This window comes from Saccostrea cucullata, unplaced genomic scaffold (assembly GCF_032062105.1).
Source record: "Saccostrea cucullata isolate Sc308-1 unplaced genomic scaffold, CSIRO_AGI_Scuc_v1 ctg317, whole genome shotgun sequence".
Classification (NCBI taxonomy): Eukaryota; Metazoa; Mollusca; class Bivalvia; order Ostreida; family Ostreidae; genus Saccostrea; species Saccostrea cuccullata.
In genome coordinates, this window is record NW_026933753.1 from 142,127 (window position 1) to 169,912 (window position 27,786).

Here is a 27,786-nt window from a genome sequence, read left to right on the forward strand (position 1 = left end):
AAACATATGGAGATAACGAACTGTATTCAAGATCAAAAGTCCATAAAACAATACAAAATAGGAGCAAAGCAAACACGGACCTCCAAAATATCAGAGGTGGGATCAGGTGCCATGGAGGAGTGAGCATCCCCTGCAGAAGTCCCTGACTGGGCTTTCAATTCGACAATTGCCCAGGTTGATTTGATATATTCTGTGGATGTGACCGCAGTAGACAGGGATGCTTACTTCCCATGGCCCCTGATCCCACCACGTCAGAGGTTTGTGTTGACTGAACACGTGTCTATCCTCATCGTCGCAAACCACGGCCAAAATGTACGATCCTCTCCCCGTAGGAGAGAGCAATAAGCGGACTCCGAACCGTGGCTTGAGACGATGGTCTACCTATTGTTGCAAAATAGATAAACAAGTTAGAAACTGTAGTAGAAAATTTAAGGATTATGTATTTTTTCAAATACATGTATTGTAAATGCATGCATGAGGAGATATAACTCCTATATCTTGGTGTGGGGAAGAGTTTTTATATACTAGTACTAGTTTTCAGCCTTGGTGCCCTCTTGATGAATTACAGTCTTAAGGAACATTTGTTCACAAATTGATACAGCCACGTAGCATCGATTTTGAAAGTTGGGGGGGGAGGCAGCCAGAGAAATATTTTTTTTTTACTTACCTGAAAAAGTTGACAAGCCAAAAAAAAAAAGGAAAATAAGTTGCCCATAGTCGAAAATCCTATTGGGGGGGGAGGGGGGGGTAGAGGCCAACTTTTTTCCATACCAACTTCTTTCAGTACCAATTTTTTATACTACATTTTCCTTATATCACAAAAAGTGGGGGGGGGGGCAACCAGCCTTTCTATGAACATTTCCTATAGTACATGTATAAGTAAGGAAGGGAAAAAAAGTGGGAGGGGGGGGGGGCCCCCCCCCCCCTCCCTGTTGCTACGTGCCTGTGATAATACATGTGTCACTTATACATGTATCTTTTTATATAATTTCCTTTTAGCAATATGGTTTTAGCTATAGAAATGTTTTTGCTCACTTGAACCTTTTTCTAGTCCTTCTGTATGTCTTTTCCTATTTCTGTCTTTAATTTTGTCTCCTGTTAATTTTTCACATGTTTGACTTTTTAGCTCACCTGAGCCGAAGGCTCAAGTGAGCTTTTCTGTTAAAATCACATTTTGAAACTCTTTAAAAAATTTTTTTTCCAAGAACAACATGCAGGACCGAAAGAGTGAAACCGTCTGTCCGTCTGTCTGTCTGTAAACTTTTCACATTTTCGACTTCTTCTCAAGAACCCATGGCTAAAATAAATGAATTTCAACCAAACTTGCCACAAAGTATCCTTGGGTGAAGGGGATATCAAGTTTGTTCAAATGAAGGGCCACGCCCTCATTCAAGTGGAGATAATTGGGAATTAATGAAAATTTGGTGGCATATTTTAAAAATCTTCTTCTCAAGAACCACTGTGCCTGGAAAGATGAAACTTATGGGGAAACATCCTCAGGTAGTGTAGATTCAAGTTTGTTCAAATCATGATTCCCCCCGGGGGTAGGATTCAAAGCGGGGCCAAAATGGAAAAATCAACCTTGCATTTAGAATTAATATTTTTTTACCAAACTTTTACATAGAAATATATAGGAAAATTCTTTAAAAATCTTCTTCTCAAGAATGACAAAGCCATAATTCATCATATATATATATATATATGGAAGCATGCTCAGGTAGTGTAGTTAGTATAAAAAACCACATTCAAGTTTGATTGGCATTTTATGCATGCATGATCCCCCCCCCATAATTATAGTGCATGGGTAGGGCGGGGCCAAAATGTCTCTCCGACCAAACTTTTACATAGAAATATATAGAAAAATTCTTTAAAAATCTTCTTCTCAAGAATGACAAAGCCATAATTCATCATATTTATAAGGAAGCATGCTCAGGTAGTGTAGATTCAAGTTTGTTAAACACAAATTTAATTACCCCCGGGGGTAGGGCGGGGCCAAAATGGCTGACCAAAGTTTCACATAGAAATATAGAGGAAATATCTTTAAACATCTGCTTCTCAAGAATGACAAAGCCATAATTCATCATATTTATATGGAAGCATGCTCAAGTAGTGTAGATTCAAATTTGTTCAAATCATGACCCCCAGGGGTAGGGCAGGTCCAAAATGGCCGACCAAAGTTTTTAAAAATATATATAGGAAAATTCTTTAAAAATCATTTTCTAAAAATAGTAAATCCATGATTGGTCATGGGACTACTTTTGGATTTAAACTTTACAATAGAAAGCCATTTTCTACTTTTTCCTACCCTTAGTGCTCAGGTGAGCGATGTGGCCCATGGGCCTCTTGTTTAGCTAGCCATATGTAAAACAATTTTCAACCAAACATACTATTCTTGGATGAAAGGAATGGATTCAGATTTGCTAAAATGATCACCCTTTCTTGAAAGGAGTGATATCATGAAAAGGAAACTCTTAAAAAATTTTTTTTCCAAGAACAACAGGACCGAAAGAGTGAAACATATGTGCAAGATTTCTTATGTAATGAATATTCAATTCGTGGTCCCCCCGAGGGGAGGTGAGGCTAACATGAGAAACCAAATTTTACGTAGAAATGTATAGGTCAAATCTTCTTCTTAAGAATAGCATGGCTAATATAAATGATATTGATTTCATACAAACATCCACAGGCTATTTAGATTCCTAAAAGTCAGTCCAAATTTGGCATCTGGGTATTTGGTGGGAAACAAAGGAGGTTCAACGTTTAAATAGAAATATATGGGCAAAGGGATCTTTCAAATATTTATAATAAAAAGATATGCAGATATTGAGGATATATTGCTACATAAGTAAAGAAGGTTGACTATAGAATGAAAAGGGGAGAAATAAAGAACAATTAATCTGTAAACAATACAAACATGTGATAAGCGCATACTATACACGGGCCGCTGGAAATCCCAGAGATGGGATCAGGGGCCTGGGACAAGTTTTACCTGTTCATTTTTTTTCTGATCCCAAATCAATAAAAAAAAAACCCTGAAAGAATGCTGTATTTATATTTATCATGGTACTTTCGAGATGCACTGATCCATTGATGGGTGCAAAGCAGTAACATTCCTTTCTCAACATATACCCTTTTTTTTATTTTCTCTGGAATCAATGACGTTTCTAAAGGTGATAAATATTCTTGCATCACGGATAAGTTTATTCCCTTTCTATAGAAAGCAAGGCGATCTATTTTGGCGAAGATGTTTAGGATTTTTAGATCTGTCAGGTATACACTATAGTTGGATGTAAAGGTTGGAGAAAAATAAGGGTACATGCTTATGTAGATAAAATGATAATGTATGTAGATGAATCATCGTCCATTAGTCTGTTTCACAGTATATGTATATACTTTGTACATGTATATACTTTCGTATGTACATATTCATAAGGTGTGACATGAAAGTGCAATAAGAATACGTAGAAATGTAGAAGTACATGTAATGTAAACTATATAACCCACTGGACAGAATGAAGAGCTTTACATTCAGAAAGAGTGAGTACAAGAAAATTCAAATTGTTTTTGCTGGCACTGTTCCTATGAATGAGCTTTGCCTGATTATTATATACTATTGTATACCAATGTTCCTGTTTCCAATTAGAGGAACAGGTTTCCTTTACCCTAAAGGGATACGAAGTACAATAATGCTTTCCACATTCTAAATTATATAATAATGATAGATACTTTGATTCTTATACAGTTCCATGCCCAATTCCGTCAAAATAATTATAATTTTCTCTTTTTCTAATATTTTTGGAGAAGGGGGTTAGCTAGATTAATACAGAAATGTTACTTTCTTCAGACCATAATAATTTTGCAGATCCTCCAAACTTCCTGTACTGGTTTTGGTTCTTTGGATATTTGTGCGCATGCGTTATTTTGGCGGTTTTCAAGCTTTACCTCCTTCCCAGTAGTTATAAATCACGAAATTTTACTCACAATTCAACTGCAAGTACGCACGCGCCAAATTTTAAATGTATTTGGAGCGTGGTGGACAATCGAACAAAGTGTAAACCAGTATGTGGACACGGTTATTTCGGACTTTACGGAATGGAAGCTTGTCATCCATGGCTGGACTGTGATGAACTTAAGAGCATTAACGGCTCTGAGAAAATACCGTTAAGTACTCCCGGTTCTGTAAAACAGGTATTATATTTTAGTAGCAGTTTTATCAACTTTCATTATTCTGTCTTCTGTAAAAGAGGTACGATATTTTAGTAGCAGTTCTAACAATATCTGCACTCTCTTCTTTAGGTTCGAATATCTAAATGGGAAGGATACGATGTAGTCGTCAAAAAATTGAGAGATTACCACATTGGTAGAAGGGCCCATACAGAGTATAAACATGGTTTACAAATACTGAAAGACTTCTCAAACCATTCCGAAGTCCTACAGCTGGTGGGATTTTGCGACAGTGTTATGGTGACAGAATTCCACGCACTGGCTGACGCCAATAACCTCGAAAAACACTTGATGGTGTACAAAGACTTTGATAATGTTTCCACGAGATTTCAGTTGTGCCTCGACTTTTTATACATTATGACACTTCTCCATTCTGGTCAAGGCGGGAAAGTTTACGCTCACTGTGATGGTAACGCAGTAAGCATTCTTCTTTGGCAGTTTCTTCTGACAGACGACTTTCGACTCGTGATCAGTGATGTTGACGCACTAGTGGACCTTGAAATACTCAATGGTGTTACTCAGAAGAAGGTTTGTCCCGTAGAAAGTCGGAATTACTCGGTGCCATTCAACGCGCCAGAACAACATTGGCCGTACAAAGAGGAGCCCTTCAACATATCAAGGATGCCCCCTTATGACGAAAAAATTGACATTTGGAAGATCCCGGATGTTTGTAAAAGTTTTCTCCATTATATGCCTCTAAAAATTAAAATTTTGCCCCACCTAAGAGACATAAACAATCGGTGTAAAAGCAAAGACCCACAAACCCGCCCCAAAGCATCAGAAGTTTTGGCGGTATACCGTGACGTTCACAGACATTTGATTGGAAATGGTTCAACTATTTTAAGTTTACATCATACTTAATCATCAAATACATGTAAATATGCAATGAAATATATGTATATATATTTATAGAGAGAGAGAATGAGAACCTCATAGCTATGATTGCAAAACAGGAAAGATCTCCACTTTTACAACATGGAGCTCTTGAAAATCTTTTGGTTCAGTTTCAAAGAGAAAAGGTTATACAGTCAGACCTCATTATCTCAAACTCAATGGGACCAAGGAAACTTCAAGATATCCAAGGAATCATGATATCCAGGGTAAAATACTTAGAGAATAATGACTGAGACCTCCAAACCACTTTGAATATCCGAGGTATTTGATATACAGTGGACCTTCAGATATCCCTTTTTTTACAACATGGAGCTCTTGAAAATCCTTTTCATCTGAACAGAGAATTTTTAATGTTACATTGTCTTGTTTAATTGTTAATTCAGATAAGGGACGATAAAAAACCGGACAAATTGACAAGGAACCAAAAATACTAAAAGAAAATGAGGCTCCACTGTATCAGTGTTGGAGATACTGAAGTTTGACTGTATATGGTTATATGACTTTTGCTCCAATGAGAGCTATAATAGAGAGGAGAAAGATGTATCCATTGATTTGCTCATTTATTGTTGATAACAAGTACAGTAAAGCGTCATGACTACCATCTGACAGAACCAATAATATTGCTGCTCACAATAACAATAGTATGGAGTATCACAAGGCTTAACAACAAATACAAACATAAAACCAATTCTGATTGGTCAAAAAAAAAAATACTCCCAGCACTTGCTACACCAGATCTGATTGGTCAAATGATTACAAATGTCAAATACTTTTCTCAAAAATGGATGTGTTAGGTTGAAGTACATGAATCAGACTTCATAACAACAAAAATAGAGTTTTTTCATGACAACTACTATGAATCGATACATCGACGTTGTAAGAAATGTACAACTGTTTCTTTTTATATAGCCAATCAAACTCTAGTAGCACTGGGGATAAATTTTTACATTCCTTTCCAGTGTGATCAATTGAATGAACAGGACTGGACAAAGACCGTTTAAAAAAAAAATGTTGAAAATATCAAAATTTGATTGCTTTCAATGCCTCTGGCATTGGACAATTAAAAAGGTCAAAGTTCAACCTCCATGTTCCTCCAGATTTACTCTGTTGAAAAATATTTTGGACTTTAAGGGTCCAATTCCAAAAAAAAAGCCCCTGCTCTTTAAAAAAACATGCACAGGATAACAGTTTATAAAAAGATATGTCATGCTACATACAGATAAATTCTAAAATGAAGTAAAAATCAAGAAAAATTTGATACCATTGCAAAATATTTATCTTTATTCAAATACTTGACAGAAATAATTGACAACAAGTAAAAATATACATTCTGCTGCAAAAGACAAGACAAAAATAGTCAATGACTGACTATAGTATTTTTTTTACACCTGTATGATAACAAATATTTACCAACAATAAATACACCTGCTTTAAATCCCCACATGTTTCCATCATCAGTATATCACATAGCTTAACTTATTGACAGTAAGTCTATCTGCAAACATCTAGATCACAAAAAAAAGTTCTGAAACAATTTCTTAAATCCTATACACAGATATTTATAATATATAATCGTATATAAATATATTCATAAATAGTTCTCAACACTACAGAATTGTCAAAGGTAATTTTTCTTTTGTACAATCTCTCTATTTCTTTCTGAATTAAATAAAACCCAGGTATTCCTGACCGACTTCGGTCACCTGTACATCTATCTGATACATGTACATAATTAAGGCTCTGTACATCTTCTGGGTTCCAAACGTCCACTATCCTCGCGGCCTACGTGCCCTCTCATCTGGACCCAGGGCATCGGGAAACATCAAAACAGACAACCGACGCTGACTGGTCTGTTTACAGCGACAAGGAGAAGTTATGAATGAATTCACAACATAGCGGCAACAGTCTCTATCAGCCAAAAGCTTGACATGTGCTGGTTTCCATGGTGACTGTTTCTAAGGGTTAGGACTTATCCTCTTCCATTGGTTCGGATGACTCTTCAGACATATTGCTATAAATAAAACAAAAGTCTTATTCTGAATATCTTCTCTAAAGTAATATAATTTTTTTTTAAATTCAAAACATGCACATCCCCAGCATAAAGGACAAGATAGGCTACTGCTCCTTTTTGGCCCCTGGTTTGGAGAGTCTTTCGGGATGATACAACAGTTTATAAATTGAAAACCACTTGTCACCCCCTGCCACAAAATGAGTATTGGGATACACTAAGGTCACAGGAAGATCAGAAAATATGCCAATTTCTGAATTTTTCCATTTTTATTCAAATTTTCTTTGAGTCTATGGTACATTTTGCTTTGGAAAACATACAGCACAGGCTTACCTATCTACCAAATTTATATATTTCATACACTAGTATCAGATGCATTTCATGTATGAAAATCTCAGATAGGCAAGCTTGTGCTCTATGTTTTCCGAAGAGAAAAGTATCTCAAATATGACTAAATTCCACCAGAATTGAGGCACAATCACAACTTTAACAATTTTAACCGTTTGATTTTTACCTCAAATAGGGGACCAGAATCGGCAGTTACCATACCTTGTCCTTTACTCTATATACAGGTAACTTTATCCCCTCTTGTAGAGTTTACTTACCTTTGTTTGGCAGCCACCATAGATAAGGAGGCCAGGGCCGATACTGTGTCAGCTTCTTCCATTTCCCTCTTTTGTGCCTCCATCAGTGAATAATGAATGGTCCCTAGATACCTCTCAACACAGCGCCAGTGTTTAGCTGTTGTCCAAAAAAAAAAAAAAATTATCACTTCTGTTTCATATAATTACCAAAAAAACCCAAACAAATTGATTGTAGTCAATGTAGATAACTTTCACCATTGCTAAGTGTCAATGTGTGTTTACAAACTGTGAAAAAAAGGTCCATTCTCAAACTTAAAGGCACCCTGCTATATTAAATATAAACATGTAAAACTCGGTTATAACGAAGTCGCAGGGACCTATGAAATTACTATATCCGTAATTCGTCATATCCGTATAAGAAATTTGTTTAATCTATATAGCTGGGATTGAACACAACTTCGCTACCGTATACAGTGAACCTTCAGATATATAAGAAATTCATTTCGGAACAAAATTTTTAAATGTTATAACTGGTGATTCAGATAGACTTCACATATCCGGACAAAGTGAATGGGAACCAAAGCGTCCGGATAAATGAGGGTCCACTGTAATTGGAAATTTTAGCGAGATGCAAATTTAGCGATTTGTCAATAAAAACTGGTAATTTATTTTTAGCGAGATGTTATTTTAGCGATTTTAAAATGCACATTAAAGAAGCTATTACAAATTAAATGCAATTAATTTTTAGTGATATTCAATTTTAGCGATCTCGGCACCCTCACTAATAATGCCAAAATTAAATCCTCGCTAAAAATTCTACTTATACGGTATTATCCCTGAATTCGCAATATCCGTGTTCTTACTAAACAAGTGTTACTGTATAGTGATCAGGTAAAATTTGTGTGTTTCCTAGCTCACCCTGTATTTTAATAGTTTCTTCTAGCGTTTCCAGCCCAGGTTTACAGGGGGCGCGACACAGCTCTTCTTCTTTCACCGGTGGGAGCTGTAAACAAAAACAGAACAGAACTGGTCAGTTGATCAATCACTTTCTCTTTTAGAGAACATTTTGTTTTAACACAAAATACTGGACAGGTTCTCCCATAAAACTTAACCATGCATGTACAACAGCACAGTAATGAATTCTTTAAATTACTGTAAATCAACTTTTATTTGCGTACGAGAAATATCCATGAATTTCGAAACCTATTCAAACTCGCAAATATTGATTGCTGTGAAATAGTTTTGCTATGTATTTTTAGAGGACGTTTCCTATGTAGGGAAAATTAATCGTTCTGGATCGATTCTTATCTGACAAATCACAAATAAAGGATGACACTCATAATAGTTGGTTTACAGTATAAGTAAAAGAAATTTTTCTATAGTGCCCCCTTAGTCCAACTTTCAACCAACAGAAATATGTTTTAATGTTGGAATCTGTACCTCATCTCCTAGAAGAGCTTTGATACAAAGTTCTGTAGCATCACAAATAGCTGGCAGATGATAGCCGCCCTCTAGCGCTAGGACTAGCTTGCCGTCCGCCAATGACATCAGTTCACGAGTCATGTGACCAAAACCTGGGAAAAAAATCATCAATTGATTGACATTTTTATGAATGAATTTGGGCAACTTCTTGAAATCATAGTCTGAACCAACATACGATCAATCAATCTAGGTAACTTACAATAAATCTTGAATGGGACATAAAGCAACATATGATTAGTCAATCTATAAACACTTACAGGCTGCGGAGACATTGTAGCCTCCCAAGGGTGGGGGATGTCCTACAGCGGCATCAAATCCCGCAGATATTAACACAATGTCTGGACTAAATTCCTTGGCAATGGGCATTAGAATAGTTCTGTAAAAGATAGAAATTAATTTAGGAAAATCCACATCATTTTCCAATAACATTAAAAGATCCATACCAGCCATACTAAAAAGAAACAAGAGGCCCAGGGGCCACAGCGCTCACCTGAGCACATCAGGCTTGAATTTACTCCCACCCCCACACCCCCTCCAGGCGTTCATCATTTGAACAAACTAGAATCTACACTACCTGAGGATGATTCCGTATAAATATCACTAATCATAGCTTTGAAGTACTTGTAAAGAAGATTTTAAAAGGTTTCCCTATATATCCCTATGTAAAACTTGGGTCGGCCATTTTGGCCCCACCCTAGCCCCGGGGGTCATGATTTGAAGAAACTTAAATCTGCTCTACCTGAGGATGATTTCACATGAGTTTTATCTTTCCTGGCCCAGTGGTTCTGGAGAAGAAGATTTTTAAAGATTTTTCCTATATATTCCTATGTAAAACTTGGGTCGGCCATTTTGGCCCCACCCTTGCCCCGGGGGTCATGATTTGAACAAACTTGAATCTTCACTACCTGAGGTTGCTTCCACATGAGTTTCATCTTTCCTGGCCCAGCGGTTCTGGAGAAGAAGATTTTTAAAGATTTTTCCTATATATTCCTATGTAAAACTAGGGTCGGCCATTTTGGTCCCACCCTTGCCCCGGGGGTCATGATTTGAACAAACTTGAATCTTCACTACCTGAGGATGATTCCACCTGAGTTTCATTTTTCCTGGCCCAGTGGTTCTTGAGAAGAAGATTTTTAAAGATTTTTCCTATATATTCCTATGTAAAACTTGGGTCGGCCATTTTGGCCCCACCTTTGCCCCGGGGGTCATGATTTGAACAAACTTAAATCTCCTCTACCTGAGGATGATTCCACATGAGTTTCATCTTTCCTGGCCCAGTGGTTCTGGAGAAGAAGATATTTAAAGATTTATCCTATATATTCCTATGTAAAACTTGGGTCGGCCATTTTGGCCCCACCCTAGCCCCGGGGGTCATGATTTGAACAAACTTAAATCTCCTCTACTTGAGGATGATTCCACATGAGTTTCATCTTTCCTGGCCCAGTTGTTGTGGAGAAGAAGATTTTTAAAGATTTTTCCTATATATTCCTATGTAAAACTTGGGTCGGCCATTTTGGCCCCACCCTTGCCCCGGGGGTCATGATTTGAACAAACTTGAATCTTCACTACCTGAGGTTGCTTCCACATGAGTTTCATCTTTCCTGGCCCAGCGGTTCTGGAGAAGAAGATTTTTTAAAAATGCCATTAATTTTTAACAAATTCATGATTATCTCCCCTTGGAAAAGGGCGTGGCCCTTCATTTGAACAAACTTGAATCCCCTTCACCCAAGGATACTTTGTGCCAAGTTTGGTTGAAATTGGCCCAGTGGTTCTTGAGAAGAAGATGAAAATGTGAAAAGTTTACGACGACAACAACGACAACAACGACAACGACAACGACGACAGACAACGGACAAATTTTGATCAGAAAAGCTCACTTGAGCCTTCGGCTCAGGTGAGCTAAAAACAGAATTTCCAAAACCAAAAGTCTCATTCATTGCTTAAATACTGAAGAAAAATGAAAATTATTGTTTTATCAAAAGTGTGAAGAATTCACTTCAGGTTTTCATATCTTATATTACTTTGTATTTGTAATTTTTATTCCCTAATTGCTTATGTTCTTAATTCCTCTTTATATATTATCATCTCAAAAAACAAAACTTACCTAAAGGCTGCCAGGTATTCGGCATCTCCCATGGGCGGTGACAGGGAACCACTAAACCCAATGTTGACATTGAACCCCAGCCCCTCATTGGCGCCACAATCCGTGGGGGACCCAGTCCCTGGGAAAAAGTTCCCATTGTCATGACGATGTATAGATATGTACAACACATTAGGGTCATTGTAAAAGTTTTGCTGGGTGGAGTTTCCGTGGTGAACGTCCCAATCCACAATGAGAATTTTGTTCACTTTTGATTTCTCCCTCAACTGTTTTGCTGCTATGGCAACAGAGTTGAAATAACAAAATCCCCTGCAAAAAAAAGAACAACCTCTTAATAACAAGTACAAGTTCCTCTCATATGCTTATTAACCTTTACAACTTGTATGCAAGACATAAGAAGAAAAAAATCCATTTCAGGTTTGAATGGACCCAATTTAAGCCCAGCATTTGCAATGGACAATACAGAAATACAAACATTCCTTGGTGTACACCACATTTGGCTATAAAAAAGAAGGCGAAAAGAGCACCTAACCTCCTTAAAGAACTAAATGAAGAGTTATTTCTCTTTGCTCATATAAATAATCCAAACTCAAACTTACATAGGTTGGTTATGTTCCGCATGGTGACCTGGAGGCCTCACGATCGCAAAACCATTCTGTAACAACAAAATATATCATTGTTAGTACAAAACTGTTCTGTAAAACCCAGATATATCACTGTTAGTACAATCCAACAACATTAAAGGCAAAGGAGAGAATTGAGTGACCAAAAATTAGATCTAATGCATGCAGAAAAATAAACTTTAGATCTATAAACACTGATAACAATCGGATGAGCTGTATTACGCAATCTGTATTACCTTCAATTCCTTGTTGGCAACTCTTGTTGCTAATTCTGTAACACACCCTGCAGCCTAAAAAATCAAGATGATAACACCACGTTAGCAGGGAATCCCTGGCAGATATCAATACTCGTCTGAACCAAATAAATTTGATGCAACCTTTATCTACTCAGTGAACATGATCTTAAGTGTGTATGTGATCGCTGTAAGAGTTTACCATTCTTGATGCCGTGTACGTGTGCATTTCATTCCAGACTGTGTCCGAGTCGACGCCTATACCTCCACACGGTAGCATACAGAACTGAATGTGGTCTGTAAAGAAATCAGCCAGAAAGACATCACAATATTGTATAGATACTTTATGTGTACTTTAAAAACATGGGCTTCATATTTTAGTGGCTTTGGTGCTGACAACAATACACTAATTTATGTATACCGTTAAAAAGTATTTTTGAAAATAAAATAATATGCAGATGTGATCACACTTATTTATAGTTACGTCAAACACTCAATATAAAAGTTGTTGCACAAAATTTGAATCTGTCAATTTATGTAAATGCACTGTATACAGTTGACTGCAACTGAATACCCTTCATAACTGAAAATTGAGAAAACAAAAAGAAGTTTTAATTGTGAAATATTTGTATAGCCTACCAAGTAATCGGTGTCGATGCATGGGGTTTGTGCCGTATAGTAATGTGTGAAGTTCTGAGTGACAACTTTGAAGTTCTTCAATCGTCGCACGGCGACTTTTGATTTTCTGAAAGAAAAAAGTTCTTTTTTTAAATACTAAATCCTAAAAAAAAAATTTAATGAGGCAATGGATCTTTTTTTTTTCGATTAGTGAAATAGGTTTCAACTGAATGATTTCAATGTAGGATAAATTTCTTAGAATACAGACACTTGTTCAGGGGATATCTATTTTACAGTACAGTAAAACTTGTCTCATCTAGATGTTGTTTAATCCAAAATCTTGACTAATACAGTGTAAACTTCAGTTCTAGATTTATTCACTTCAACAAACATACGGTGATTTTGCAGGCGACGATTTGATTGGTTGATAGAATTTGACCTCTGATGTGACCCTCTTTGGGATGTTGTTAGATGTTAGTGTAGTGAGTATGCAAGCAGATCTAACATCTAATTTTAATTAGATTGATGTTGTTTAATTTAGAATGTTGTTCATTCCAGCCAATTTCTTAAGAACAAGCAGTGTGGGGATAGGACAATTTTTAAGTAATGATACACACCTCACACCGGTTGATGAGCCCTGTTTCTTGCACGCGTGACCAGATACTCTGTAATCGACCAGCATTTTCTGGATGGTTAGCGTTATTTCCACACATACACTGATGTTTCTGCATGATTGAATCATATGCAATACCTACAAAATAAGCACAATTGTAAGTTTTAGATATCACCACAACACTAAGTCTTGCTATACACAGATAAACGTGCAATGCGCTTTCATTAAGATATAGATTATTGATACTTTAAAACCTTCAAAAATATTCTTCAATTGAATGTCTAAAAAATCTTCATTTAAATCACACAAAAAAGAAGCAGTATTCCAAATCTCTGATGAAAGTTACAGTGCAGGTAACTCCTTGTGTTCTACCTGTGTCCCTGTTACTTTGGGTGTACAACCTTAAGGTGCTCTTCCTGTGTCCCTATTACTCCACATACATGTCCTTAAGGTACCCTACCTTTGTCCCAGTTATAATGAGTTGGAAATCTTTAGGTGCCCTATCTGTGTCCCTGTAACTCTGTGTACATGACCTTAAGGTGCCCTTCCTGTGTCCCTGTTACTCAGGGTAGACAACCTTAAGGTGCCCTTCCTGTATCCCTGATACTCTGGGTAGAACAACCTTAAGGTGCCCTTCCTGTGTCCCTGTTACTCAGGGTAGACAACCTTAAGGTGCCCTGTGTTCCTGTTACTCTGGGTAGACAACCTTAAGGTGCCCTTTCCTGTGTTTCTGATATTATGAGTAGGAGATCATTATGTACCCTACTTGTGTCTCTGATAATATGAGTAGGTGATCTTTAGATGCCCTACCTGTGTCTCTGATCTCTTGGTAGACAACATTAAGGTGCCCTTTCCTGTGTTTCTGATATTATGAGTAGGAGATCATTATGTACCCTACTTATGTCTCTGATAATATAAGTAGGTGATATTCAGGTGCCCTACCTGTGTCTCTGATACTCTTGCTAGATAACCTTAAGGTGTCCTTCCTGTGTTCCTGTTACTCAGGGTAGACAACCTTAAGGTGCCCTATCTGTGTCCCTGTGTCTTTAGGTAGGAAACGTTAAGGTGCCCCTACCTGTGGTATATCTGTATGAGATGGGTTGTGCTTCCTGTGGTTCTGGGGGTGGGATGGACAATACTAATGGACTAGACTGTGTGCGGGCCAGCGGCCGGTGGTGGGAGGGGCCTTTGTGACGGGGTTTCATGGACAGCTGCATATCTTTCTCCTCCATATACGATTCGTCCATTTTTTCTCGTTCTCGCATTTCCTCATTCATCTGCTCTCGAGACTCACGCATCTCCTGCAAAAGATAAATAAAAGATGGGTTTGTTTTTAGCATGAGCAGAATAATCTGGGCACACAAAATGCATACTAGTAGGTATGTCTCGCACTTTCTGTAGAACTATATATATTTTCACCAAATGCTTTTGTCCGTCAAGAAATCCTTTCAGTTACAACTAAATCCAAAAAGAATCATCAACGTTTATAATTGTTCTCTTATTTAATTCTCATTCCCCCTGTGACCTCAATCACATAATTAAAATCCTTCAATTTTCCTTTACCTGTTTTAATTCTACCCATATCGTACATATTCTAACTTTCCATTTACCTGTGCTAGCCTGGCCTCCATATTCTATTTATATCCCTTTATAACATTCTGTATACCTGTGCTAGCCTTTACATCTCTATATGTTTTGTTTACCTGAGCTAGTCTGGCCTCCGTTTCCTCGTCCACGTTCTCCATGTGAGACTTACTCCCGACCCTCTGTAACACTGCCTGTCTAATGTGCTGCTTAACAAACATTTTATCCTTCATCAGTTGCTCTGAAGACAGGTTGCCGTGGTCCCCTGTTGCTGCCGCTGCTGCTGCGGCCTGCTGGTGCATCTGTAGATAGGTTTGTTGTAGGAAGGGGTGACCGATGGGCAGGGGGGCTGAGTGGGTTCTGTTCAGGGGCTTGTGACGCCTAGAATAAAGCAGGTGGGGGGTCAGTTTTTCCTCCATAAAGCCTGACAGGCCAAGTTTTGATCATTATATACAGTCTAAATATTGATATGGGGAGATACATCCAAACAGCATTGAATTCCTTTACTATAATTCACTTTTTTTTGTTGTTAGAATACTATTTTCTCCTAATTACCGGTGCTGCTCACAAAAAATTTTCTTTCTTGTATATATATTTTTGCACTAAAATTGAATACTACAATAAACATTGCAGAACTTATAAAAAAAAATTTGCTGTGACATATAAATTCGAAATATCTTGAAAAAAATAAGATGCCCAGAAAACTTCAGGGATCTTACATTATTTGTTTATTACTTCTGAATTCTTTTACCAAGGGCATTGATTAAAATCTTACCCTGAGTGAATCCTGGCATGCCTTGCCTCTGAGGCCGCGCTGCCTGGCATGGCCTGTAGGGAGGAGTAGGGGAGGGACTGACCCAGTTTGGCTTGGTTACGGGCCTCCTCTAGGGCCTTTATCTGGGCCGAGAGGAGGGCCGGATTGGAGGGGTGGTTGAGATCAGCTTCATGCCCTGTAAAGGCAAATGTTTTGTGCATTGTGGCTATTTTCTTCACAGGAAGAGTAATATAGAAAGATAATAGAATAGGGAAATCACAGCAAAACACATATGTAAGTAAACCTACACATGTTCAACTTAACTTACAAACTATAGCATTAATTTGTGTAACAATTTTTAAACAACAAAATTTTAATACTTGTTGACGAAGCATGAATTCATTGCATTTCATAATAATGTTTATCATAAGTTACTGTACTAGTATTTTCTGTGAAGAAAGCAATTTTTTCTGCTGACTGTAACTGAATTTTAATGTGGAACAATCTAGAAGCTCAATATATAAAAACGTAGATACCTGTCATTGGGTAAAGTGGGTAGCCAGCCAGGTGAGCTGGCAGCCCGTGCCCGGAGTGACTAAGACTTCGCAGGTCTGCCTCGGGGGAACTAGAATTACCCTGCGCAAAAAGGAAAGAAATTACGTAGTAATATACACTTTAATAGTACAAAAAAGGATACATATCAAACATAGGTAATCAGAGATTACAGAGCTCACCTCAACGAATGTTGTCTTTAAGTAAGGCAAAGTCACACAATTCACCAACAAACAGTGTACATTCCAAAAATGAAAATATTTAAGCAATTTTGATCTGATACTTTGAAATAGACCTACATAAAAAATTTAAACTAGTTCTTCTTCATGAAAATCTAATCAAAATCCAGCATCTGAAGCAAATTTGAGAGTTTTCATCTCTTGATGCAACATTTGTGCAAGTTTGGTTTATACAATGTTATATAAGCCTTTATAGTTATAGTTTTTTGGAAATAGACCTGCAACCATAACTTTTACCTGGTCTATTATCTGAAAAATGTATGTCGAATTCAGCATCCAAAGCATCCATTAGTGTGTATCCTAAGATGTATCATCCATGCAAGTTTGCTCATTATAGGGCTCATAGTTAATTGGAAATGAAACATGCATCAAAAACTAACATTTTCACTCATCCACAAAAAGGACGTCAGATTCAGCATCCGAAGCAAGCCTGGTAGTATGCATCCTTAGATGTATCATCCATGCAAGTTTGGTCATTAAAGAACTCATAGTTACTTGAAAATGAAACCTGCACCAAAATCTTTTACCTGTTCACTCAACCAGAAAATGTAGGTCAGATTCAGCATCCGAAGCAAGCCCGGTAGTGTGCATTCTTAGATGTATCATCCATGCAAGTTTGGTCAACATAGGGCTTAAACTTACTTGCAAATGAAACCTGCACAAAAAAATTTAACCTGTTCACTCAACCGGAAAATGTAGGTCAGATTCAGCATCCGAAGCAAGCCCGGTAGTATGCATCCTTAGATGTATCATCCATGCAAGTTTGGTCAACATAGGGCTTATAGTTACTTGGAAATAAAACCTGCACCAAAAACTTTAACCTGTTCACTCAACCAGAAAATGTAGGTCAGATTCAGCATCCGAAGCAAACCTGGTAGTATGTATCCTTAGATGTATCATCCATGCAAGTTTGGTCAACATAGGGCTTATAGTTACTTGGAAATGAAACCTGCACCAAAATCTTTTACCTGTTCACTCAACCGGAAAATGTAGGTCAGATTCAGCATCCGAAGCAAGCCTGGTAGTATCAATCCTTAGATGTATCAATCATGCAAGTTTGGTCAACATAGGACTTATAGTTACTTGGAAATGAAACCTGCACCAAAATCTTTGCCTGTTCACTCAACCGGAAAATGTAGGTCAGATTCAGCATCCGAAGCAAGCCTGGTAGTATGCATCCTTAGATGTATCATCCATGCAAGTTTGGTCAACATAAGACTTTTAGTTAATTGGAAATGAAACCTGCACCAAAAACTTTAACCTGTTCACTCAACCGGAAAATGTAGGTCAGATTCAGCATCCGAAGCAAGCCCGGTAGTATGCATCCTTAGATGTATCATCCATGCAAGTTTGGTCAACATAGGGCTTATAGTTACTTGGAAATGAAACCTACACCAAAAACTGCACCAAAAATGTTAACCTGCTCCAAAAAACATTAATCTGGTCATTTCTTTGTTTAAACCGCAGCATCTGAATCTTGGACTGGTACAATGAAAGACACTAGAAGCATCTTCCATGCATGTCTAATCAATATAGGACATAGAAGTACTTAAAAAGAAAACTGCCCCAAAAAACTTAACCTTAACCTGGGACGCCGACGCCGACGCCGACGCTGAGGGTATCACATAAGCTCCCCCCAACTTCGTTGAGGTGAGCTAAAAAGTAGCGGTTAGATTTTTTTCTGTTTGCTAGGGTTTCTCACACTGAGCAAACTGATTTTTCAACAAGAAATAACTTATTATACATACTATCAACAATGTCATTGAAATACATAATAAATAACAGAAACTGACCCCAAATGCAAATGTCTTGTGGCATGATTTTTATAGGATATATTCTAAATTCAAAAAATCACTTGAACATCAGGGATAGTTCATAGAAAAGTATTTTTTACATTACCCCCAAAACAATCTGGAACCCTGTAAAACAGGGGGCGGGGGAGTTACTTGGCCCTAAACAAACTGAACTCCCTGTAAAACATGAGGGGGAGGGGTTGTTATTGGACCCTAAACAAACTGGACTCCCTGTAAAACCTGAAAGGGGGGGGGGGGTACTGGACCCTAAACAAACTGGATACCTCTAAAACATGGGGGAGGGGGGGGGGTAAGTGGACCCCAAACACACTGGACTCGATCCCATAAAACAGAAGAGAAGACTTACAGATGAAGAGGCTGGTCGTCCTAGGGAGATGTTAGGCATGGAGGGTGATGGGTAGAGATCGTTGGCATGGTAACCCATGGAGCGGTACAGTAAGAAGGGGTAGGAGCCTCCATCCTGAAATCAAACAAAGCATGTGTTAATACTTCACTAAATCAAGATCAATTTTAATTCTCTTGATTAAAATATACATCACCAAATCAAGATATACCTTATGAAATAAAGTAAAAAAAAATTCAAAAAATCAGATAAAAACATCAATGTGATAATTAAAATTTCATGAAATCAGATAAAACTTTTATTAATTAAAATTTCATCAAATCAGGCAAAATTTGTGTAAATTAAAATTTTATGGAATTAGACACTTGTTTTCACATAAAATTTTCAAATCATCAGAAATTGTATAGTTTACATGTTTCTTATGTAATCTAGACATATGTACTCCAAGAGTAGACAAAAAAAATCAAATCCATTTCACCTATTTGGAGTTCGCTTATATCTAAATCATACTCAGAGATTACATTTCCCATTTCTCATGTTTCTAGTGTTAGGCATTTAGGAGGTTTGGCAAACATCCTTTCTCTCGGTATAGGCCACTTTTTTGGGGGGAGGGGACACTTTCGCCATAATTACACATGAAAGTACAAAATATCAACAATCTGGTGTTTTGAACTATTGAATAGTTCTTGGCAAATAGTGATTCACATAACTACATCAAGTAATTTCTCTATTTAATGTGTTGTTTATTAAAACCACACTGCCCTGTTTTATTCTGGCCGACAAACTTTTCATAAGATCTGATCTTTTGAAAGTTTATTCAACAGCCAAATTCCAGTTTACAAGATAACTTGTATCCTTTTTTTTCTTCTTGCTGCCAAAATTGTTAGCAATCAATAACATTAGAAACCATTTTTTTTTTTTATCAAGCTTAAAAAACTATTTTTCCTGCCTCTACGGCCTTGTTATCTTGGTGAATGTACATTTCTAAAATAGACAGCCATAGAACAAGAAAGAATCTATCAAACGCACAGCGGTTCTATGGCCCCATCTAATAATAAAATTCTTTTTTGAGATTTACACCCCTCCTGATAGTTATCTGAAGGGAAAACATTTCTGTAATTATATCAGCGAATTCTGAGAAACCTCTCTTGCCAAACAGAGAATCTATTTAGGGCCGCATTCAGCAGTAAGCACCACCGACATTTGCAAAACAGACTTTATCCTAGCACAGTAATTAAAAAATTCCGCTCAACAAATGCCAAAAAAATACTCCGTCTTGCCATGGAATGCCTGATATTTGGTATAAACACCCTGTAAATTGCATCTTCATTTCCAGCAATAGTAATGACAAAACATTAATAGAAAGGCATCAACAGGCAAGGGCAGAGAAGCGCACTTTTACTCCTTCCTAAAGTCAAACCTCGTTAGCTAGACACAAGTACCTTAACCTGTACTAATGGTACAATGTTAACTCTCTCTCAAAACTTAAAGAAAAGGCAAGCTATAATACATTCACAGTCATAGGCTTTTAATTACACTGAAAACAAACTTGAGATGTACAGCTCTTAATTAAGTGTTCTCTTTGGGTAAACTTCTATATCTATCAATTTCAATATAGTATAATCACCCTCACAGTGTGTTGGGGGGATTTTGAGAAATTCTTAGACAAGAATTCTAAAAACCTGCAAAACAAAATATCACTTAGTGTAAAATTCTTCATGTCTCACTTGAATAATGACCATTTTCTGGAATTTTTAGGGTATCAATTTGATCAAAAACTTATTATTCTCAGTACAGTACAACAAGGGCACATAGCTCTGGAATTTGAAGTTCTACGTAACTGCACAATAACAAGATTTCAATAAGACGTCAAATTGTCAGTATTTTGAGTTATCACATAAAAACTATTTTTGATAAACCCAAGATTTTACAAGTGTTAATGGGACTGTTTCATGTTACATTCTGCTAGTGTCACATGAAATTGCCTTATTTCCATTAATCTTTTCATTTTTGGGGGGAGTAAAAACAAATGCAGAGAGCTACATGGCATGCCAACACTACTATTTATACAGATCCTACTTATTTATATAAACACCGGGTTTGTATTGGGAGGGTACCAACAGGACGTACTTTTAGTGTAATTCGTGAACTCTTGTGTACTAATAAATTATAGATTCAGCGAAATAGTATCCTATAGAGTGTTGACCAACAAAGACTTCAAGGTCACCACTTCAAGGTCCTGATCTGAGACAGGAATTCCAGAGCCCTCAACCACAAAATCCGTGATCAGCGGCCATCACAATGTCAGGTCAGGAAACTCACGAGGAGGATAAACTTCCTGTGTAACGTATTTTTCTAACTCTATCATATCTCGTGATTCAATCCATTTGATCAATCAGAAAAAGGTTTTTTTTTGGGGGGGGGGGATGGGGGCCTCTTCAAAGTTGGATTTTTTTTTTCAAAATCTGTTTTGAAGGAAAACTCTTGAAACAAAATGCAAGGAATGTGATGATATCTTTCTCTGTATCCAGTAATGTAGCAAGTGTTTATCACTTGATAATGCTTGCGAAATTCCTTTCCATTACTTGTTATAAACACAGATTAATTGTTCTGCAGACTTGTTTTTCTTCCTTGTTCAAGAAACCAAATTTTTTTTTCTTATCCATCTTAAACACCAGTCACCTGTACATTGTAAAGATGTTGACAATCAAAGTCATGGATTTTAAAATCAAAACTGTCAGCATGCATATTTTTTTTTGGGGGGGGGGGGGGGGGGGGGGCATTCCTTTTAAGAAAATTTTTTAAAAATGGTTTCATCTCTTTAATATGCATATAGCATGCAAACTCATTGCTATTTGTTTCTTATTTGCCTTTAAAGCTCTTTTACATCTGTAATCCATGTAATTCTTTCCCTCAATGGCAAGAATCTGATTATAAAACATTCCCTAACTAATGTAAAAGTATGAGCTCATCGATCATAAGGATTTAAACCGTTAACCTATATATAAATGTGACTCTACTGCTTAACTGACTGCCACAAGAAAACCTTCTTAAGTAACAAATTTAGTACACAGCTCAAAACAGACATCTTTAAGTGAGTTTGACGTCCATATTATACTTTATGCATTTTAACCTTAATATCTTGAATCCTTGGCTATCTCGGTGTATTTCTTGGACCAATCAAATTTGCGGTAACAAGCTTTGTCTATATCTATGTAAATACAGTAAGTTTGCCCGATTCAGACACCACGGGATCCCAATACTGTAAACCAACTTTTATTTGTGTGTGAGAAACTTTCATGAGGTTCAAGAGAGCCTCTTCATCCAAATACTTCTCACTGTGAACTGGCCCTTAAAGTCTCTGTGTCTCTTTAGTCATCCAACAAAAGGCTTGATCGCGAAATTTAATCTTCACAAAGTAGTTGACCCCTGATGAATCGTGAAATAAAGTTGTCGCCAAAAACAGTTGGTTTACAGTAAATTGCCCTGATTAAAAACAATTTTACACAATTGAATTGAAGTGACATAAAGTTTAGGTCGTATTTGGGAAGATTTCGAATTTCACAACATCCAAGTTTCACTGTACAGTAAAACTTGGTAAAACAAAGTCAACAGCACCTGTGAAATTACTTTGCTATATCCATAATTCGTTATATCCCATGTAAGAAATTCGTTAAATTTAAATAGCTGGGGATTCAAGATAGCTTTGCTATATCTGTAAATTCGCAATATCCATATTTGTATTAAATGAGTTTTACTGTATATAAATGTATCTATACCTCTTTGGAGGTCATGCTGCCATTGACCATTGAAGCGTGGAGACCAGCGGGCGGGGAGTTTGGTCCGGAGTCTGAGTTACTGCTACAGTCCACTAAACAAAACAAATAGACATTATAAATACGCATATAAACAACAGGGAGGAGGGTATAAAGACAGAAAAAAGGCAGGAATTCCAACATAAAAAGCATAGACAGAGAAATATTCACCAACATCATTTTCCCCCCACAAATAAGAGTGTAAAAAATGAAAATCTCTTAAACGTTAAAGGAATATGTCAAACAGTCTGACACTTAAAGAAATAAATAAGACCATTAGTACTGGAAAATTATGTGAAATTGATTGTTACAAACTAAATTTATCATTTACAAAATTCACAAAAACATTCCAAAACAAACAGTTGGCATGCAGCCACAGACAATGTGGGATAGTGGTTGTAATGAGTTTCTGCCTGCTTTCAAATTGAAGCTGATAAAAAGTCACTTCTGAATTTTCAACAGATATTTTATTCTTTGCCATGTAAAAAAAAAAAGTGTTGAAAAATCTAACATACAAGTAACATAGAAATAACATATAACTTGGTATGCACAGTATATCAATAAATATGTGAAATAATTAAGAAATAAAGAAAACCAAGAAAAGAGAAATGAAAGAGTCCTAATTAAATACTAAAATTCTTTTTTTTTAAAGTTAATTTTAGAAATGAAAAAAAATATCCAGAAAAACCAAATCACTACAAAAAAAAATTATAGTTTTAACCCCTGTTCTTTTCACTACTCAAACAAAAGTTGGTGTTTATTTTACAATTCATGAAGAGTTTCAAACACATGCCACAATGCGTAAACAGAGACATGCGATGACCTGGAGATACCTACGTGAGAGCTGTGGCTTTCGTTTGACAAACTTGTTCTTTCGGGGTAAGATCGGACTATGGTTTATCCTCCGCTGACTTTCTAGTTTTTGTTTTAGCGCAGATCTCACCTTCAAGTTGGGCTCCGAGGCTGAAAATCAAAACAACAATTCAGTTCACACGCACACGCAATCAAAAAAAGCTGTAGAGCTACATCAAGAGCAGTGCATATATAACATATCATTGTCCCTAGTCCTTTTTTTGTCACGTATACGTACAGTAAACCAATAATAACTTTTACACAATTTTTTTTATCTGGAAAAAAATTACTGTTTGCTATGTATTAATATATCTTTTTTTCTTAATAATCACAGTTCTGGCATCAAACATAAATAGACAGGTCAATGGACTGGCTACATAAAATTTTTGCAATTACAAAAGGACAACAAACTGACAACTGGTTTGCAGTATCAGATAGGCAATTTCTCCTTAGCTACATGTACCCGGTACTTGAAAATGCTTTGATTGAATCTAATACATGTACTTAAAATGATCTGAGTTATGCATGTACTTGAATCTAATACTTTGTTGTAATACTTTATTTGGGTTTATGTGATCTCACAAGACTTAACATTTCATTACTTAGTAGCTGTTTTATATATATATTATTATATACGAGCATATATAGATATTGTTTAGGCGGATTTAGCTACAAAGGATCAAGATAACAGATATACATATATATTTCTATCTTAGTGTCTTTTCAATCATAATATACAACTTATGATGCTTGTAGCTACAGAAAAGTGACCAAAATCAAATTAATTTGACCTTTTGACCTTGACCTTTGACCAAACAACTAATTCTATTGGTCAAGACTTTCATCAACTTCTGCTTATATGCAAGTCTGTGAGATCGTTAAATTGAAAATCACTCCTGTTACCGAGCAGGAAGCATACTGTTCCTAATGGAAAGTCAGTAGATTTTCTCATACATCTTATAAAAGCAAGATTCTGAAGCAGTTGTATTGAGACTGGGGGTAGATAGAGACTTGAGACAAGTTTTATGGGGGTTAGTAAAACATTTCGACTGCTATACATGCAGCATCATCACATTATATCCCAAGTCTACACAGAAAACAAGAACTGCAACTTTTACTTGTCACTCAAACTGAAAGCTTGCAATTATCTGCTAGTTAAAAACACCATAAATCGCTTTTTTAACATATTTTCTCTGCTACCATTTTCAAACACCTCCTTTTTAACCCCCTCCCCCCCCCCCCAATCTTAATTTCAGTAGTAACTTTCACCCTTTGGTACATGAATTACACAGTTTGAGTCACATTACAAGATGCACAAGAAACAGACAGTTTACAAGAAGCGGGGTACCTGTTTTCCTCAGGGGGAAGTCTTCGTATTTGCCCAGGAGGTGTGAGGCATAGGGCGGTGAAATCCCCTGGGGTGGGGAACTCTGATCCACACTACAACCGAAAATACACAGGTCAATAAATACAGGAAAAATTAGCTGCTGTCAATTACTTTTTATTTGAGAAAACTTCATTTTTTTTGCATAATTAAGCAAAACGGCATACTTTTAAATTTTAATCTCGTGTATATATAATCAACAACTATAAACAATTACAAAGCAATATTGTCTAAAATTCATGAAAATTTCAATTTCACTTATCTACTATCAACAATTATAAAGCAATGAATAAAATTCATGGAAATTTTGTTTTGCTTATGAATATCAAACAACAACCTTATGAATATAACTAGTTCTCACAAAAATTTATTCATCTATAGTATCCATGCATTTTCTCAAAATACTATAAAATATTCCTTTCCCCCATAATTTGAATGATTTTGTGTAGCATGCACCCAACAGTGCTAGTGTACATGGATCTTTACTCAATCTAATTAAAATTAGATGATAGATTCGCTCGCATACTCGCTACACTAACATCTAACAACATCCCATTGAGGGTCACGTCAGAGGTCAAATTCTATCAACCAATCAAATCGTCGCCTGCAAAAACATCGTATATTAAGTGAATAAGTCTAGAGCTGTTCAGAATTTGACCTCTGACATGACCCTTTATGGGATATTGTTAGATGTTAGTGTAGCGAGTATGAGAGTGAATTTATCATCTAATTTTAATTAGATTGATCTTTACTATTCTTTATACAGAGTAATAAACTGAGGAGGTTGCTGCCTGGGGCTGTACCCGTTATTTTATACCTACCCCCATCGTAAGGCCGGAGGTGAATTCCTGGCCGCAGCCTCTCGCTGTTTCTTAGTAAGAACAAATTCCTGTAGCCGGGCCTTTACTTCTGACGATGCTATAGCACCTACAAACAAAGATTTTCTCATCTGAATTACAATAATATATAATCCACACAGCTTAATGCTCTGTAGTTATATACCACGGCAGGTAAAACATGCTTATAACACAGATCTAAGAACGAACATTCTTGTTTGTTAAAACGCAATTTTTTATCTCCATCAAGTTTCCAATATATTTTAAAGCCATGGGGAATGAAAATCATTTTGCTATGAGTAATACTTCATTAAAACAGTGTATGCAATAAGCATGTTCTGCTCTAAATGTTTGCAGTTTGAACTTTTACGATGAATTTGCGTATTTTCTCCACATAGTGTAACAGATATAAATGTAACTGCCTGTCTGGACACACTCAGTCAGGGAGGTCCCTCTTGTCAGATTCCACACTGGGGGGTCTAACAACAGGTTCTACATTAAAGCACAACCAAGTGTAATTAATTCTTTTAATTGCTGTGTAAGAAATGGGTTTTCCTAACTTTTCTTTTTAACTTTTCAATTTAAAATCTTTCTAAGAATCCCATTCTTCAAAAAAAAGGTATGTTTGATCTTTTTACTCTAGTAACCTTTGCCATATGAGTAGTTAGTGATGATGCAATAGAAAATGTTTGAACAGCACATGCTCTTTGTAATGTGGACCTTTGACCTTTGTAATGCTGACCTTTGAGCTTTGTAATATGGACCTTTGACTTTTGTAATGCAGACCTTTGTATCATGGACCTTTGACCTGTATAATGTGTACCATTGACCTTTGTAATGTGGACCTTTGACCTGTATAATTTATACCTTTGACCTTTGTAATGCAGACCTTTGTGACCTTTGTAAAATGGACCTTTGGTGACTTACTTTGTTCGCCGTCCTTTTTGTTTTTTATCTGTTCTAGTCGTTCGTTCTCCATTAGCTCCTTCTCCATGCGATGTTGCTCCTGTAGCTTCTTCTGCTGTTCCAGCATTTCTTGCTGCTTCTGCATAAAGACTAATTGCTGTGGAAGAAAAAGAAAACACAATTCTTATCTAGATCTCAAAGACTCATTTCCCTTTTTAATTTATTTGTCTTATAGTTAATTGAACCATTTTGTCTTCATTAGGGAAGCTTTCATTTATCTAGATCTTAGGAAAAATAGAACAGGATCTTAAACAAACGTGTTAAATAAACATCAATTATATTCTCATTAGCATTAGAATGTATTTTTCAAAAATTTGTTTTAAAAAATTAACAACAGGAAAAACTCCTTTCAAAATCGTGAAACAATTATTCATACTTTTAAAACCACATTAATCTTGCTAATAATATATATTTTACTATGGAATGAGTTTTATTGTTATTCCAAATTCCCCCAGCAATAATGCAATGGTCTGTTTCAATGCTAGATTAAAATATCTACCTCGAAATGCTCATATAACATGTATACACATTGTCCAGATTTAAATAGTAAAACAGTTTACATCCTGCAAAGCTATAAGAGTCTGTAGAATCTACATTCAATTCCTGTGCCAATTTAATTTACAGGGTTCTTCAATTTTCAAAGTCTGAATACAAATTGACTTCACATTAACTGGAAATCTAATTGATAAGTTTGATAATTAAGTTGGCCTCCAAAGACTCACAAAGAAAATCAAAATTAAAGGAAGTTTGAGTGACACATGCCTTTGTGATTTTTTGCTCTTCATGGCCATCAGAGTAAAAATGTTGTCCTAAAACTAGATCGATATAACTCGATTTTACTTGCCCTAAATAGCTTGAAAAGGAATAACCCCTTTTTTGTCTAGTAAGCAAAGTTGATTTTTTAACCAATCTAATAAAGTTGATTTTTCACCACTCTGATAATAAGTGACAACAAATCATTTTTTTTTATAACAAGAGGCCAATGGCCCACAAAGCTCACCTGAGTTACAATGACCCTGATGTTCTTCAACAAATGTTATTTCCTGTCGTATGCATTGTGGTCCCACTCTACCCCTGGGGTCATGATTTGAACAATATAGAATTGACCCTTCCCCAAGATGATTCGACAAAAGTTTTGGCAGTTCTTGAGAAAATTTTTTAAAGACCCACCCTATTTTTGTCTTCTCTTGATTATCTCCCCTTGTAAAGGAACTTGGCCCTTCATTTTTAAAAATTAAACTCCTCTTTACATATTTATGCTTTGCAC

General features: G+C 36.4%; 2 protein-coding genes across 2 annotated transcripts in view; one reads left to right on the forward strand and one right to left on the reverse strand.

Annotated features, from left to right (window-relative positions):
* The first annotated feature begins 3,828 nt into the window (after positions 1–3,828).
* On the forward strand, positions 3,829–5,085 carry LOC134239282 (protein O-mannose kinase-like). The gene is made up of 2 exons (XM_062721462.1): positions 3,829–4,188; positions 4,297–5,085. The coding sequence occupies exons 1-2, from the start codon at positions 3,829–3,831 to the stop codon at positions 5,083–5,085; spliced, it is 1,149 nt and encodes a 382-aa protein (XP_062577446.1).
* A 580-nt stretch (positions 5,086–5,665) lies between these two features.
* LOC134239283 (histone deacetylase 4-like) overlaps positions 5,666–27,786 on the reverse strand; it is a 39,369-nt gene continuing 17,248 nt past the window's right edge. Inside the window, exons 3-23 of the mRNA XM_062721463.1 lie at positions 26,481–26,598; positions 25,539–25,644; positions 24,682–24,773; positions 23,319–23,444; positions 22,446–22,537; positions 18,670–18,783; positions 16,255–16,354; positions 15,740–15,914; positions 15,084–15,345; positions 14,456–14,681; positions 13,385–13,518; positions 12,789–12,894; positions 12,352–12,446; positions 12,153–12,206; positions 11,893–11,948; positions 11,297–11,602; positions 9,450–9,568; positions 9,151–9,284; positions 8,629–8,713; positions 7,732–7,867; positions 5,666–7,129 (exon numbers count right to left, since the gene is read on the reverse strand). Coding sequence (XP_062577447.1) covers positions 7,081–7,129; positions 7,732–7,867; positions 8,629–8,713; positions 9,151–9,284; positions 9,450–9,568; positions 11,297–11,602; positions 11,893–11,948; positions 12,153–12,206; positions 12,352–12,446; positions 12,789–12,894; positions 13,385–13,518; positions 14,456–14,681; positions 15,084–15,345; positions 15,740–15,914; positions 16,255–16,354; positions 18,670–18,783; positions 22,446–22,537; positions 23,319–23,444; positions 24,682–24,773; positions 25,539–25,644; positions 26,481–26,598 — 2,685 coding nt within the window. The 3' untranslated portion in view covers positions 5,666–7,080. The remainder of the gene's footprint in view (positions 7,130–7,731; positions 7,868–8,628; positions 8,714–9,150; positions 9,285–9,449; positions 9,569–11,296; positions 11,603–11,892; positions 11,949–12,152; positions 12,207–12,351; positions 12,447–12,788; positions 12,895–13,384; positions 13,519–14,455; positions 14,682–15,083; positions 15,346–15,739; positions 15,915–16,254; positions 16,355–18,669; positions 18,784–22,445; positions 22,538–23,318; positions 23,445–24,681; positions 24,774–25,538; positions 25,645–26,480; positions 26,599–27,786) is intronic.

What these genes read in the sequence shown, in the direction of transcription:
- LOC134239282 (XM_062721462.1), top strand. Translation starts at nt 3,829, where the DNA reads ATGTTACTTTCTTCAGACCATAATAATTTTGCAGATCCTCCAAACTTC. An exon ending in CTCCCGGTTCTGTAAAACAG is followed by an intron (nt 4,189 to 4,296) that starts GTATTATATTTT and finishes TCTCTTCTTTAG; the next exon opens with GTTCGAATATCTAAATGGGA.